Consider the following 17,688-nt stretch of genomic DNA (forward strand, 5'->3'; position numbering starts at 1 on the left):
TTGCAAAGCAATGCTATATACTACTTACTGGAACATTATATACGCTGCATATTCTTGGAGCATTATCGGTGCCGTATACTCACTCTCAGAGCAGATAATTCCAGCTGCGTGCCGTGTCCCGGTGTTCTTGCAGCTAACGGTCCGGTGATGGTAGCACTGCTGTAGTGATAACTCTGTGCCGGAACAGCGCACCCCACTCACAATCATTTCCGTCACATTACTGGCATCCCAATACCAGGTTTCCTGAGTAGACAGTGATACGTAACAGCACAAGGAACGGACGGCATGGAAATATCATACGCATCAGAAAAATACCAAATACACATAATTCCCATGTCACCGGCAGGACATTATATACATATACAATTGCTCGTATTTACCCATCATTCTCTCCTCCTGTACACGTGGCTACCCATCATCCCCTCCTCCTGTTCACGTGGTTACCCATCATTCCCTCCTCCTGTACACGTGGTTACCCATCATTCCCTCCTCCTGTACACGTGGTTGCCCATCATCCCCTCCTCCTGTACACGTGGTTACCCATCATCCCCTCCTGTACACGTGGTTGCCCATCATCCCCTCCTCCTGTACACGTGGCTGCCCATCATTCCATCCTCCTGTACACGTGGCCACCCATCATTCCATCCTCCTGTACACGTGGTTACCCATCATCCCCTCCTCCTGTACACGTGGTTGCCCATCATCCCCTCCTCCTGTACACGTGGCTGCCCATCATCCCCTCCTCCTGTACACGTGGCTGCCCATCATTCCATCCTCCTGTACACGTGGTTACCCATAATCCCCTCCTCCTGTACACGTGGTTACCCATCATTCCATCCTCCATAGTTATACCGGAATGTGGAAAAGCCTCGGCTGTACATACCGTCACCGCATGCAGAGAGTACCCCAGGCCGAGCTGACGACATGCCACCATAGCCTCCTTAGTAGTCCAGCCATCACTGCACAAGTAGCCCCAAGATGTTCCAAGCTTCACTTCCACGCGCCCCTCAAACTGTGTGCGCCCCCCGACAATACGTATCTGTGAGGGGCAGCCGGGATGCAGCACGCGTGAGGTTAATAACAAGCCACGGGCCACACAGCGACAATGAGCAATTATAATTACTGGTCACCTGGGTTCATCAACAGGACAATAATTATGTACAGAGGCACCAACATGATCTGCTCAGCGAGGCACACAATTCATGCAATGTACACAGGAAACACGCCTGTACAGAGGCACTGCCATGATCTGCTCAGCGAGGCACACAATTCATGCAATATACACAGGAAACATGCCTATAGCAAGGCCAGCCCACACACATAACAAAGCAATCTCATAATCCTACAAACACAGACGTAGGACAGTCCCAACATACATAAATACATGTACTTCCCATAATCCCCCACACACACAGACGTAGGACAGTCCCTACATACATAAATACATGTACTTCCCATAATCCCCCACACAGACGTAGGACAGTCCCTACATACATAAATACATGTACTTCCCATAATCCCCCCCACACAGACATAGGACAGTCCCTACATACATACATGTATGACCCATTATCTCCCATACAAACATGACAAACTCCATATAGATACTCAGTTGCCACTTTATTAGGTACACCTGTAGGGTAACGCAAATATCTAATTAGCCATCATGTGACATTAACTCAATAAGAGCTTGAAGACAGTCAAGAGGTTCAGTTGTTGCTCATACCAAATACCAGAATGGGGAAGTAATGTCCTGTATGTGACTGTGAACATAAAAGGAATGTTGGTGCCAGGCGGCTGGTTTGCGTATTCCCAGGATTTCCATACACATCACTTTATAGACCATTTCTCTGTAAACTCTACAAACAGCACCAGTGAGCGGCAGCTCTGCGGGTCAGGGGTCAGAGGAGAATGGCTCAAGGTGACAGTAACAAAAATAAGCAGCTGTATACAGAGGAGCATATACAGGGGCACCTAATTGGGGCAGAAGAAGATTGGAAATACGCTGCCTGGACTAACATACAGACATACAGACAGGTCAGAGTTTGGTGTAAACAACATGTAACCAAGGCCCCCCATCTTGCCGTGTGTCACCATGGAGCTGGTGGTGTAATAATGGGGGGCTGTACCCTTATACCATCTCTGCATTATTACTTACCATGTACATGCCTGCTGTCTCCCCATCTTGTACTGGTTACTCCCAGCAGTATAACACGTCACATCCCCTCATACTGGTACCGTGTACATGCCTGCTGTCTCCCCATCTTGTACTGGTTACTCCCAGCAGGAGAACACGTCACATCCCCTCATACTGGTACCGTGTACGTGCCTGCTGTCTCCCCATCTTGTACTGGTAACTCCCAGCAGGAGAACACGTCACATCCCCTCATACTGGTACCGTGTACGTGCCTGCTGTCTCCCTATCTTGTACTGGTTACTCCCAGCAGTATAACACGTCACATCCCCTCATACTGGTACCGTGTACGTGCCTGCTGTCTCCCCATCTTGTACTGATTACTCCCAGCAGGAGAACACGTCACATCCCCTCATACTGGTACCGTGTACATGCCTGCTGTCTCCCCATCTTGTACTGGTTACTCCCAGCAGGAGAACACGTCACATCCCCTCATACTGGTACCATGTACATGCCTGCTGTCTCCCTATCTTGTACTGGTTGCTCCCAGCAGGAGAACACGTCACATCCCCTCATACTGGTACCGTGTACATGCCTGCTGTCTCCCCATCTTGTACTGATTACTCCCAGCAGGAGAACACGTCACATCCCCTCATACTGGTACCATGTACATGCCTGCTGTCTCCCTATCTTGTACTGGTTGCTCCCAGCAGGAGAACACGTCACATCCCCTCATACTGGTACCGTGTAAATGACAATGAGCACAGAGTACCCCAGTGGCCGGCACAGGCACCAGCACCTTTGGGATGTGGGGGAGATTGGCAGCATATATGTGTATTACCTGGGTGACTGTCATATCACCATGGGCCTCCGGGGAATGTGCCCAGCACCTTGCTCTATCTATGCCAGGAGGAATTTGCGTACCTCTGGGGACAAGGTACTATAATAACCAGCAGGTGTTACTGTACCTAATAAAGCAACTGCTGACTCAGGTGCAAGAATCCCCCAATACGTGGGCTCTCCCCATTGTCAGCAGACAGAGCACATGTCAGAGCCTCACCCACAACTTACAGCAAGTGGCGTGATTCAGTCACACTCAGGTATCCACACATAGGGTAAGTATGCAGCAAGCGTGGAGACAGAATTACTGGCACATTACGTGCAATCTTGGATGATAGCCAGAGTGTACATACAGTACATGTACTTCCCATAGTGCAACACACAGGCACATGACAAACCCTATATACATATATACGTGCACTTAGCAAGCCCATGGCAGCATACACAATCTCCATCATATCCGCAATCTCACTGACATAACAGCAATCTCCCTGTCTCCCTGACACAGCAGCAATCTCCCCGTCTCCCTGACATAGCAGCAATCTCCCCGTCTCCTTGACATAACAGCAATCTCCCCGTCTCCCTGACATAGCAGCAATCTCCCCGACTCCCTGACATAGCAGCAATCTCCCCGACTCCCTGACATAGCAGCAATCTCCCCGTCTCCCTGACATAGCAGCAATCTCCCCGTCTCCCTGACATAGCAGCAATCTCCCCGTCTCCCTGACATAGCAGCAATCTCCCTGACACTCTGACATAGCAGCAATCTCCCTGACATAGCAGCAATCTCCCTGTCTCCCTGACATAACAGCAATCTCCCCGTCTCCCTGACATAGCAGCAATCTCCCTGACTCCCTGACATAACAGCAATCTCCCCGTCTCCCTGACTCCCTGACATAGCAGCAATCTCCCCGTCTCCCTGACATAACAGCAATCTCCCTGACTCCCTGACATAACAGCAATCTCCCCGTCTCCCTGACATAACAGCAATCTCCAGGGATGTGAGGAACATGATACATGTGTACAGGGATGTGAGTTACAATCATACATGTATACAGGGATGTGAGGAACATGATACAGGGATGTGAGGAACATGATACATGTATACAGGGATGTGAGGAACATGATACATGTATACAGGGATGTGAGGAACATGATACATGAGTACAGGGTTGGGAGGAACATGATACATGTATACAGGGATGTGAGGAACATGATACATGAGTACAGGGTTGGGAGGAACATGATACATGTGTACAGGGATGTGAGGAACATGATACATGTATACAGGGATGTGAGGAACAATCATACATGTATACAGGGATGTGAGGAACATGATACATGTGTACAGGGATGGGAGGAACATGATACATGTGTACAGGGATGTGAGGAACATGACATACGTGTACAGGGTTGGGAGGAACATGATACATGTATACAGGGATGTGAAGAACATGACACACGTGTACAGGGTTGGGAGGAACATGATACATGTATACAGGGATGTGAGGAACATGATACGTTTGTGGGATTTGAAGAATACTGTATGTTACATGTATGAGGAACAAGGGTCGTGAGTACACTGTACATGGGTGAAGGGACAGGTACGGACATAATATGGGACATGTATGTAAGGAGATAGGGAACATGGTACATTAAGGAATATTATACATGACAGAAGGAGTGTGAGGAACATGAAACATTAATTCCATAGAGACTGACTCTGGTTACTGTACTGAGCTAGTTCTTTAGCTGCTTCAAATGTTCCTGAAGATACTCTGCACTGCAGTTACACATTGGTCATTCTGCTGCACCAGTAACACACAAACCAGTGACAGATGGCAAAGAGTATAGTCATGGAGGCCTGGACTAGTGTTTCCGCTAATCTACACCATGGAGCCAAACCTGTCTCCTGCTCATTACTGGGAGCCATAGCTACCCCCCCTCCCCCATACACTCATTACTGGGAGCCATAGCTACCCCCCTCCCCCATACACTCATTACTGGGAGCCATAGCTACCCCCCTCCCCCATACACTCATTACTGGGAGCCATAGCTACCCCCCTCCCCCATACACTCATTACTGGGAGCCATAGCTACCCCCCTCCCCCATACACTCATTACTGGGAGCCATAGCTACCCCCCTCCCCCATACACTCATTACTGGGAGCCATAGCTACCCCCCTCCCCCATACACTCATTACTGGGAGCCATAGCTACCCCCCTCCCCCATACACTCATTACTGGGAGCCATAGCTACCCCCCCTCCCCCATACACTCATTACTGGGAGCCATAGCTACCCCCCTCCCCCATACACTCATTACTGGGAGCCATAGCTACCCCCCTCCCCCATACACTCATTACTGGGAGCCATAGCTACCCCCCTCCCCCATACACTCATTACTGGGAGCCATAGCTACCCCCCTCCCCCATACACTCATTACTGGGAGCCATAGCTACCCCCCTCCCCCATACACTCATTACTGGGAGCCATAGCTACCCCCCTCCCCCATACACTCATTACTGGGAGCCATAGCTACCCCCCTCCCCCATACACACATTACTGGGAGCCATAGCTACCCCCGTCCCACACACTCATTACTGGGAGCCATAGCTACCCCCCTCCCACACACTCATTACTGGGAGCCATAGCTACCCCCCTCCCACACACTCATTACTGGGAGCCATAGCTACCCCCCTCCCACACACTCATTACTGGGAGCCATAGCTACTCCCCGCCCCCACACACACACTCATTACTGGGAGCCATAGCAACCCCCCGCCCCCACACACACACTCATTACTGGGAGCCATAGCAACCCCCCTCCCCCATACACACACATTACTGGGAGCCATAGCTACCCCCTCCCCCATACACACACACATTACTGGGAGCCACAGCTACCCCCCTCCCCCCATACACTCATTACTGGGAGCCATAGCTACCCCCTCCCCCATACACACACACTCATTACTGGGAGCCATAGCTACCCTCCTCCCCCATACACACACTCATTACTGGGAGCCATAGCTACCCCCCTCCCCCATACACACTCAGTACTGGGAGCCATAGCTACCCTCCTCCCCCATACACACACTCATTACTGGGAGCCATAGCTACCTCCCTCCCCCATACACACTCATTACTGGGAGCCATAGCTACCCCCCTCCCCCACACACACTCATTACTGGGAGCCATAGCTACCTCCCTCCCCCATACACACTCATTACTGGGAGCCACAGCTACCCCCCTCCCCTTACACACACTCATTACTGGGAGCCATAGCTACCCCCTCCCCCCCACACACACTCATTACTGGGAGCCATAGCTATCCCCCCATACACACTCATTACTGGGAGCCATAGCTACCCCCCTCCCCCCTACACACACTCATTACTGGGAGCCATAGCTACCCCTCTCCCCCCTACCCACTCTTTACTGGGAGCCATAGCTACCCCCCTCCTCCATACACACTCATTACTGGGAGCCATAGCTACCCCCCCGCCCCCACACACTCATTACTGGGAGCCATAGCTACCCCCCTCCCCCATACACACATAACTGGGAGCCATAGCTACCCCCGTCCCACACACTCATTACTGGGAGCCATAGCTACCCCCCTCCCACACACTCATTACTGGGAGCCATAGCTACCCCCCTCCCACACACTCATTACTGGGAGCCATAGCTACCCCCCTCCCACACACTCATTACTGGGAGCCATAGCAACCCCCCGCCCCCACACACACACTCATTACTGGGAGCCATAGCAACCCCCCGCCCCCACACACACACTCATTACTGGGAGCCATAGCAACCCCCCTCCCCCATACACACACATTACTGGGAGCCATAGCTACCCCCCTCCCCCATACACACACACATTACTGGGAGCCACAGCTACCCCCCTCCCCCCATACACTCATTACTGGGAGCCATAGCTACCCCCTCCCCCATACACACACACTCATTACTGGGAGCCATAGCTACCCTCCTCCCCCATACACACACTCATTACTGGGAGCCATAGCTACCCCCCTCCCCCATACACACTCAGTACTGGGAGCCATAGCTACCCCCTCCCCCATACACACACACATTACTGGGAGCCACAGCTACCCCCCCTCCCCCCATACACTCATTACTGGGAGCCATAGCTACCCCCTCCCCCATACACACACACTCATTACTGGGAGCCATAGCTACCCTCCTCCCCCATACACACACTCATTACTGGGAGCCATAGCTACCCCCCTCCCCCATACACACTCAGTACTGGGAGCCATAGCTACCCTCCTCCCCCATACACACACTCATTACTGGGAGCCATAGCTACCTCCCTCCCCCATACACACTCATTACTGGGAGCCATAGCTACCCCCCTCCCCCACACACACTCATTACTGGGAGCCATAGCTACCCCTCTCCCCCCTACCCACTCTTTACTGGGAGCCATAGCTACCCCCCTCCTCCATACACACTCATTACTGGGAGCCATAGCTACCCCCCGCCCCCACACACTCATTACTGGGAGCCATAGCTACCCCCCTCCCCCATACACACATTACTGGGAGCCATAGCTACCCCCGTCCCACACACTCATTACTGGGAGCCATAGCTACCCCCCTCCCACACACTCATTACTGGGAGCCATAGCTACCCCCCTCCCACACACTCATTACTGGGAGCCATAGCTACCCCCCTCCCACACACTCATTACTGGGAGCCATAGCTACCCCCCTCCCACACACTCATTACTGGGAGCCATAGCAACCCCCCGCCCCCACACACACACTCATTACTGGGAGCCATAGCAACCCCCCGCCCCCCACACACACACTCATTACTGGGAGCCATAGCAACCCCCCTCCCCCATACACACACATTACTGGGAGCCATAGCTACCCCCTCCCCCCATACACACACACATTACTGGGAGCCACAGCTACCCCCCCTCCCCCCATACACTCATTACTGGGAGCCATAGCTACCCCCTCCCCCATACACACACACTCATTACTGGGAGCCATAGCTACCCTCCTCCCCCATACACACACTCATTACTGGGAGCCATAGCTACCCCCCTCCCCCATACACACTCAGTACTGGGAGCCATAGCTACCCTCCTCCCCCATACACACACTCATTACTGGGAGCCATAGCTACCTCCCTCCCCCATACACACTCATTACTGGGAGCCATAGCTACCCCCCTCCCCCCACACACACTCATTACTGGGAGCCATAGCTACCTCCCTCCCCCATACACACTCATTACTGGGAGCCACAGCTACCCCCCTCCCCTTACACACACTCATTACTGGGAGCCATAGCTACCCCCCTCCCCCCCACCACACACTCATTACTGGGAGCCATAGCTATCCCCCATACACACTCATTACTGGGAGCCATAGCTACCCCCCTCCCCCCTACACACACTCAATTACTGGGAGCCATAGCTACCCCTCTCCCCCCCTACCCACTCTTTACTGGGAGCCATAGCTACCCCCCTCCTCCATACACACTCATTACTGGAAGCCATGACTACCCCCCCTCCCCCATACACACACATTACTGGAATCAAACCTGCCCCCTCTACACTCAGTCATGGAGCCAAAGCTGATCCCCCTCCACAGCCTTTCATCAAGCTAAAGCTACCCCCCAGTCATTTGGAGCCAAACTGACCCCCCCTGCTTATTACTAGATACAATACCACCCCCCTCTCATTCATGGAGCCAAACCCACCTTATGCCCATAACTGGAGTGCACAGTGACTCCTCCCCCTTCCTCCTATGTCACACTGTATAATGTGCGTGTGACTGTAAATACATATAGAGAACCCCGCTCCATTTCCTTATAAAATAAAACAATAAAATTCATACCTGCAGGGCGCTGCTTACAAATCCAAGACCCAATTGCTGACACACAACTGCAGCTTCCTTTGTTCCCCAGCCGTTTCCACAAACCAGTCCCCAGCGCTTTTCTCCTCGGGGCCCCAATAAAACCTCCACCCGCCCCTCATGCTGGGATCGGCCCCCTGCAAGCCGGATCTAAGAGGTAAGGAATAAGGATCCTTTGTTTCAAATCCACAATAAAATTAATCAAATTATGGTTCATTTCTGGCTTTTCCCATCAACGGTTTAATATAATGGAGTCTTTTGAGAATCTGAAGATGTGGGGGGTATTCTATAAGTGGGATGCCACTCAGGAGAAAACCTCAAGGCAGGAGTGAGCGATTCTTATCAGAGAGGAGGAGAGGAACAGGTCAGAGGCAGAACAAAGAGTGCATCTTGTAACAGGGTCAGAGATGTAAGGAATAGAGGAGCTGTGAGGGCATTGAAGGTGATGAAGAGAGGAGCTGTGAGGGCATTGAAGGTGATAAAGAGAGGAGCTGTGAGGGCATTGAAGGTGATGAAGAGGAGCTGTGAGGGCATTGAAGGTGATGAAGAGAGGAGCTGTGAGGGCATTGAAGGTGATGAAGAGAGGAGATGTGAGGGCATTAAAGGTGATGAAGAGAGGAGCTGTGAGGGCATTGAAGGTGATGAAGAGAGGAGCTGTGAGGGCATTGAAGGTGATGAAGAGAGGAGCTGTGAGGGCATTGAAGGTGAGTAACTTGAATTCTTGCAGCCAGAGTCCAGATTTCCAAATGTTACAGCTGATGTGGATCGGTGAGATAGGAAGTTTAGGATCAACGCAACATTTAGGACAGATTAAAGAGGGGTAACATGTCCTGAGTCAGAAAGGTGCATATTCCGGGAAATGTTTTGGAGGAGAAGGTGATGAAACTTCACAAGGGAGAAGATATGTGGAGTAACACTGAGGGCAGAGTTAAAGATGACACCAAGATGGAGGGCTAGTGAAGTAGTGTATGTTAATAACATCTTCCCAATGTAGAGATGATTCTCTTTCTCCTCACCCTCATCAGTGTTAACATCATCACACAATATTACCTCATCCACACTGGAATCCGCTGTTACAGAAGTCTCTGTACTTTGTAATTGGTGGCAAAGGTCTTCCTCATAGAATTTGTAGTTCATTTATATGAACATTGGTTTTTCCACATTTTTAAGAAGTAGCCTCCTACGCCGATCACGCACAAGGTTCCCGACTGTGCTAAACATACTTTCCAAGTACACACTGGAGGGTGGGCAGCTTAAGTACACCAAGGCTACTTTGTACAAGGGGCTCCAAATTGCCTTTTTCTCCTGACAGTATTCAAAAGGACTGTGGGCCTGATTCAGACCCGGTCGCAAGCGTTGTGCGCTCGCAACCGGGTCGATGGTGGGCCCGTGTGTGCACAATGCGCGTGAGCGAGCCCCGGAGCGAGCGCAAAAAGCGCTCGCTCCGGGACTCACTACAAAAGGGGCAGCTGTCAATGTTGATCGACAGCTCGACCCATTTTGTAGGCGTGGCAGGGGGGTGGCTTCACAAACGGAGGCGTTCCCAAGCGAATGCCTGCCGTTTGTGGGCGGCCTCACTGACATCACCATTGATGTCAGCGAGAGAGCTTCCGGCTCTGTTTGAGCTGAAAGCTCTCTGGGGCTTGCGGCCACGAGACCCTACCACAAGGCTCTCATTGCAAGCCTGATGGTCGCGATGGTCTTGACCATCGTGACCATTATCATGGCCGCTCACAATAGCTGTGGGTGGTAACCCACAGCTATGCGAGCGGCCAAGAGGCCGCATCTAAAAAAAACAAGCGCCCGCTCTGATTCAGAGTGAGCGTTCGCTTTTTGCGAGCGCCTCTGAATCAGGCCCTGTGTGACCTGCTAAATTGTACATTAGCATTAAAATAATCCTCCCCCATTCTATTGATGCTTTCAGTATCAGATTGAATCATGCTAGAGGTGTCCATAATTGTGGGCAATTATTTTAAGCCTGACCAGATGTCATAGTGCAGTTTCATTCTGGTCTGCTGAGTTGACTCATTAGCATCACCAGTGGTTCTCTCGGAAAAGATCAGTTTTTTTCCTGGCCATATTTTTTTTTTTTATTAAAGCTTGCAGCAATTTTACAGAAAAATTGACATAAAAAAAACTTACATAAAATAGAATAAATAAATATTTACATTCCAACCCTCAACATAATCTATATCTTGCCCTTTACTTTAAACTTCCTCCCTCCCCGTCCCGGACTCTCTTCCATTTCTATTTCCAAACACCTTCCATGCCTCCATACACTCACTCATTCTCACTCCCTCCACCACCATGCATGCCCCCATACACTCCCATTCTCACACACCTTCCATGCCTCCATACACTCACTCATTCTCACTCCCTCCACCACCATGCATGCCCCATACACTCACTCATTCTCACTCCCTCCACCACCATGCATGCCCCATACACTCACTCATTCTCACTCCCTCCACCACCATGCATGCCCCCATACCCTCCTATTCTCACACACCTTCCATGCCTCCATACACTCACTCATTCTCACTCCCTCCACCACCATGCATGCCCCCATACCCTCCCATTCTCACACACCTTCCATGCCTCCATACACTCACTCATTCTCACTCCCTCCACCACCATGCATGCCCCATACACTCACTCATTCTCACTCCCTCCACCACCATGCATGCCCCATACACTCACTCATTCTCACTCCCTCCACCACCATGCATGCCCCATACACTCACTCATTCTCACTCCCTCCACCACCATGCATGCCCCCATACCCTCCTATTCTCACACACCTTCCATGCCTCCATACACTCACTCATTCTCACTCCCTCCACCACCATGCATGCCCCCATACCCTCCCATTCTCACACACCTTCCATGCCTCCATACACTCACTCATTCTCACTCCCTCCACCACCATGCATGCCCCCATACCCTCCCATTCTCACACACCTTCCATGCCTCCATACACTCACTCATTCTCACTCCCTCCACCACCATGCATGCCCCCATACCCTCCCATTCTCACACACCTTCCATGCCTCCATACACTCACTCATTCTCACTCCCTCCACCACCATGCATGCCCCATACACTCACTCATTCTCACTCCCTCCACCACCATGCATGCCCCCATACCCCCTCCTTTTATACTAAGACAAAAAAAACACAATAAAGAGAAATGACTAGAGGATACTTCTAGCAAAGCCATTCTAAACCAAAAACCATCCAATTTACTATGAGAAAAATGTGAAAGGACATTTGAAGATTTAAAGATTGAAAAGGAGGAAATCATCCACCGACCACTAAGGGGGTTTCTGCTGACGGCATAATCGGGATCAGCTGACGGTGTCTAATCTCCCCCTCTCCAATTCCCTTATCAGTCTCACCTCGTGCAGAATTAGACCCACCACCTCTCTGCAGGGAAGGACTCTACCTCTCAATGATATCTGGCACCGTGCATGCCATACGTGATACCTAACTGCTAAGCAAATGATAAAAATAGTGCTCAACTCAAAATCCCCATACCGTTTGAATGCTCCATAAGCCCATTCCGGGTAACTCACCCCCGAAAGACGAGAGATACCTAATGCTCTGGACAATAGCGGCTCCAGGCACAGGCAAGCCAGTCCGTCGCCCAGAGCGCCACTGTAGCTGTAAGGCGCAGGAAACTCCCACCCTCCCGGTGGTAGAGGTAATATGTAAGCTCAGGGGGAGGGAGCAGAGGAGGGAAGGGGCGGCAACTCAATACAGTGCTGGGCGCAGCACAGCCTAGCGCCGGACCTGGACACTGCTTTATAAACCCCCACATTAAAAGGACACTGAAGAAAGAAGTGGTCCCTTGTCTTCTCCTCTCCTAGACACTCGTCCAGGGGACAACCATGATCATCGGGACTTCTAAACTTCAGGTTCCCTCTAACATAAAGCCTAGTTGGAAGGAGAGCCAGGCAATGTATTTAAATTTCAACGGGTTCCTCTCCTAGTTAGAGATAATCCCTCCGAACATATGTCCCCTGGGCAATCCCTAAGGGCCAATGGGACATGGAAGTGAGTTTTTAAGACCCTCTTCCCCAACTCCTTCCTATCGAGATCACTTATCTCCACCACCCCCCAACCCCATCGTCCTATTACCCTCAGGCACTGAACCACGTAGATCGGGAGGTAGCCTCTCCTTGCCCGGAGACTTCACACTCGGCCACCATCTAATCATGCTCCAAAGAAAGGGGATACCCATTCCCTGAAACCAAGAGGCGACCAATGTTCATCTTTAGAAAGGTTGTCACAAAAAACACTATGGGGTTCACCATATCCATTCCTCCCTCTGCCCTTGGTTTGTCTTTTGACCATGTTCATTCTGTTTCCCACAATAAGAAAAAAACAAAGAACATATATGGACCACATTGAATTTGACAACAAACACACATAAGCTGACTTACAAAAACAATGGGATCAAATAGGTTTTGCACAAGTCATCCCTTTCCTTCTGAGTGAACTTCCACCCACTCCAGCTCTTTACTTTCCTGGTTGCATCCTCCAGCTTTTTATCCCAGTTTGCACTGGCATAATCGCCTTGATCAAATTGGATGCCTAAAAATTTGTCTGGTGGCTAGCCTCGGGGAGGAAAAAGTCTTCACCTCCCTCCACCATCCAGAAAACTTCACACTTGTCCTGATTACAATGGGGCCTGAAGCTCCTGAATAGTCTCTGATCGGTTGGTCCACCTCACTTCCCTCTGCCACGGATGACAGAAACACAGTGACATCATCAGCATAGGCTACTACCCTCAATGGCAGCTCTGGGCCCAGCTGCACCCCCTCCAACATGCCACTCTCAACCCGTGTAACAAAAGGATCTATTTCAAACACGTACAGAAGGTGGCTCAAGGGGCACCCCTGACAGACACCAGAGTCTGCTAAGAAAGTAGGCCCTACCCAACCATTTACAAGTGGGAAGCTCTCGGCCTTCTTGTATAATATACAAAGCCAATTAACCACCCTCACTGGGATTCCATACCTTTCCAGTAAAGTCCATAAGTACTCATGGTTGACTCGGTCAAAAGCCTTGGATTGACCCAATGCCAGCAAATACTTGCCCCACTTCTCATCCCTACACCGTTCAATGACCTCCCGGACACCTAGGACAGTACTAAATGTACTTTGGCTCTTCACCGTACTGTGCCGAGAAGCAGAAAGCAACAGCTCGGAAAATTCCTTCAGTCTGTTAAAGTGTTGTCGCCAGAATCTTTCTGTCCGATTTAAGAAGAGCTATGGGGTGCCAGTTCTCAATATGAGTTTGGTCTTTTCCTTTGGACTGTAAGATAAGGGCAGATAATCTCATGGAGGGAGGGAGTTCTCCCTCTACCAGGCTTGTATTAAACACCTCCACAAGATGCGGAGCCAGAACATCAGAAAATGTCTTATAAAATTCAGCCATTAAACCGTCTGGGCCTGGTGACTTTTTTGTTGTTAACCTACCAATAACCTCTCTGACCTCCTCTACCGATATCTCACTCTCCAAACATTCAAGAGAAGTATCTGGTTCCACAAGACCAGTTGTCCCCTCAAGAAATTCTTCCATCTTTTCTTTAATGTGTCTTCCAAGAAAAAAAGCTCGGAATAGTAAGTCCTGATGACTTCCAGGATGCCCTCCCTCCCCTCCTGCAGGAACCCCTCTCCATCAGACCTCTTACCTCTCTTGCATCAACCATTCTTGTAGGGATCCAGTGAGTGGTACATTCCGTAATCCCTCTCAGAACTAAGGAGGAGAGTCGGCTATACTGAAACTCCTTCATCTGAGATTTGACTTGGGAGATTTATCCATCATCTCCACGCTCAGAGATCAAGAAGTCTAATTTCCTGCCAGCAACATTTGCAGGAGAAACTAAAGCAGGAGACATTGTCATTTAATGTGCCACTTGAGCTGAGAACTTGCTTTCAAGGAGCTCTTTCCATCTCTTAAGATCTGTGTAAGTTAGAAATAAAGAGATAACATAGGACTTAAAAATGTTGTGATCCAATTGCAAGCTGTTGCAAGACCTTTGGTCCTGGTAAAGCGAATAAAGAATTTGATCTACAAGCCCAGCATAGTTAGCAGAATTGCTTTATTTCATCTCCTCCTTCAGTTTCCCTAGCTGCTTTTCCAGTAGGCTGGAAGTGTATGAACTCACTTCATTGGTTACTTTTTCAAATAGTTTCGGTAGCTTGCATAATACGGAAAGTATTCTTCGCTGTGCTGGAGTAAGGTACATTCCCCCTCCTCTGCCTATGTCATGGTTTGTTGTGTAGGTTTGGATGGCTTGTTGCTCTTCCTCCATTCGCTGATGCATATAAAGGGTGTTACTATCTCGTGCTTCAGTTGGGTGCATCGCAAATTGATGCGGTTTCTGAATGCTGAAAATGTCCAGAAATGTTACAGGACAGCATCTCCTGCAGGCCCCTGTCATTTACAAAAAAAAAAAAAAATTCTGAACCACCAAGTTTGCTTGTGCAAAACATGGTACGTATTCAAATTCCCCCAGTTGTAATGCTCGTACAATGTTACTTGCGTTGTCAGAAATGACAAATCCTGAGGAGAGTCCTAGCAGGGTGAGCCATTTTGCTATCACATCCCTCAGTTTTTCCAATAGGTTGACACTGGTATGCCTCTTAGTGAAGCTGATGATACAGAGAGTAGCCTGCCTGTGACTGAGCTGGTGTTAGATGCTGCTGAAGGCGATACACTCACCGAGGGGGCTGTCACAGTCCTGTAATCTTTCATTTCACCAGTACCAGTTGTCCACATACTCAACACAATCCCGGTACAGGTGAGGAATTGCTGTTCTGGTAAAATGGAATTTGGTAGCGCGGACACATGACCTCAAGTAACTGTCTAAAACCAGATGCATTGATGGAGGATATTGGACACAGATTTAATGCAAACATATCCCTCATGGCTTTAGCGATCCGCTGTGCAACTGGATGGCAGCTGTCATACTTTGAAACGATTATTCTTGGTCCCCTTCTGTGACAAAGAAGAACCCCCAGCAGCAGCAGCCCTAGCGTACAAGGATTCTTCTTGGGAATTTTGGATAGGGGAGGAGTCCGTTAACTTTTGCAAACTGGATGCATGAGAACTACGTCCGATTATTGAGGAGACTGATGATGAAGGTGTTGGTAGTAGAGATTGCAGGTACTGTGATCTGTCCATGCTGCCGATAGCTGATGCTTGTTATTGTTTTATAAAATGTTCCCAAATAACTTGCATGACCTCACTGCACATGACGTAACAGGGAGGAGGGTTCCTAGCTGGTTAATGTCATTACCTCTACATACTTTGGCCTCATTAATGGTACAGATAGATTTACATTTGGGTAAAAATAATTCCACTCAAAAGAGGTGGATTTTGTGGTCTTATGTCCAGGCATGACAATGGCCTTTTTCTAATCACTGACAAGAACTGTGGCCACTGGTGGCTAAATTTCTTTGACACAAACATCTTCCTCCTGAATTTTATAAACTTGCAAGAAAGTGGCTGTGCAAGACCATCCAACGGAAATGCAAATGCAGCAGGAAATGTCTGTAGGAAATAGAGGCCTCCTGCATGCATCTGCGATCTGAGAGCAGCTTCCATAGATCACCATCGCAACCAATGGTCGCTGCTTTGGAAAGACTGTGTAAATTGGGCGACACGCCCCCATTTCCAGGAACGCAGCCTGACTCCACCCCATCCACGCCCCCAAATGGCCACAGCATGTCAATCATGCTGTGGTTTGGGGGCACTACATGCTAACTCGCAGGACTATCTGCACATGTACACGCAGGGCATGTGCAGACCCACAAACATCGGATATGTACGGAAACCAATCGGGTTTATGTACATATCTGAGTCAGGCCCACATATAGAAGCCGGTTTGTTTGCACTGCATTGTGTATGACAAATAAAACAAATACACTGACGAGGATGCCAAGGTCACCCTATTCAGGGCCATCTTACTGTATGGGCACAATGAGCAGCTGCCCAGGGCCCCAGGATTATAGGGGCCTTTGAGCAGGGTCGGGATGGGTCATAGGGACCTCTACATGGATTGTGCAGGCGCTATCTCCGTGCATAGGGCAGCTGACTGAGAGTAAGGCAGAGAAAGATGCTCCCCGCCTGCTATGATTGTGAATTACACATAATCAGAATAGCCAGGCAGCATTCTCTAACTGCCTTCCATCCTGCAGTTACAGAATCAGATTAAGGGGGTGAGGGGCACGTCCTCCCATGCCCCCTCATACTTTAATCATAGCTGCAGTACGGAGCAGAAACTGCACTGCGAGCTGGAGAAGAAAGAGGGAGGTGGAGTCCGTAATCCTTGCTTTACATATTGTTTTTTTATGATTAAACATTAGATTTATTGGTACTTCCAACAAAATCAACGCTTTCATTTTGTTGATCATTTACATTTTTATTCCCATGAATGAGTAGTACGGGGGCCCAGTGCATTGCTTTGTCCAAGGCCTACAATGCTGTTAAGATGGGCCTGACCCTTTCCACCAGGCACCTATTCCAGCTAAAAAAACTATCTGCACTTCTACCTACTCCTCCTTTTTACAACACAGTGCTGCAGCCCACAGTCCCACACCCTCTCCCTCCCCTCTCCTGTGTAAAATGGCGAGAAGAACTTTTATATGCAATCCAAAACAAGCGAGATCAGACGCAGGGAAGATGACGTTTTACCTCATTTTGGGATCCAAACTTGGCGGGAAGACCCATGCTGGGGGTCAGACTCACTCGGAACCCCTGAGTTCAGGTCTGTTTGGTTTTCAAGGAACCCGAACCACTCA

At 49.8% G+C, this 17,688-nt stretch overlaps 1 protein-coding gene across 4 annotated transcripts in view; it reads right to left on the bottom strand.

The window, feature by feature from the left end:
* Nucleotides 1-17,688, bottom strand: part of LOXL3 (lysyl oxidase like 3) — a 302,460-nt gene that overhangs the window by 30,660 nt on the left and 254,112 nt on the right. For all 4 annotated transcript variants that reach the window (XM_088457549.1, XM_088457548.1, XM_088457546.1 and 1 more), the window contains 2 exons: nt 8,858-9,025; nt 84-243 (listed from right to left, as the gene is read on the bottom strand). In XM_088457549.1, the coding sequence (XP_088313675.1) occupies nt 84-243; nt 8,858-9,025 (328 nt within the window). The remainder of the gene's footprint in view (nt 1-83; nt 244-8,857; nt 9,026-17,688) is intronic.

The sequence above is a fragment of the Taudactylus pleione genome, unplaced genomic scaffold (genome assembly GCF_031769625.1).
Source record: "Taudactylus pleione unplaced genomic scaffold, aTauple2 ptg000766l, whole genome shotgun sequence".
Taxonomy (NCBI): Eukaryota; Metazoa; Chordata; class Amphibia; order Anura; family Myobatrachidae; genus Taudactylus; species Taudactylus pleione.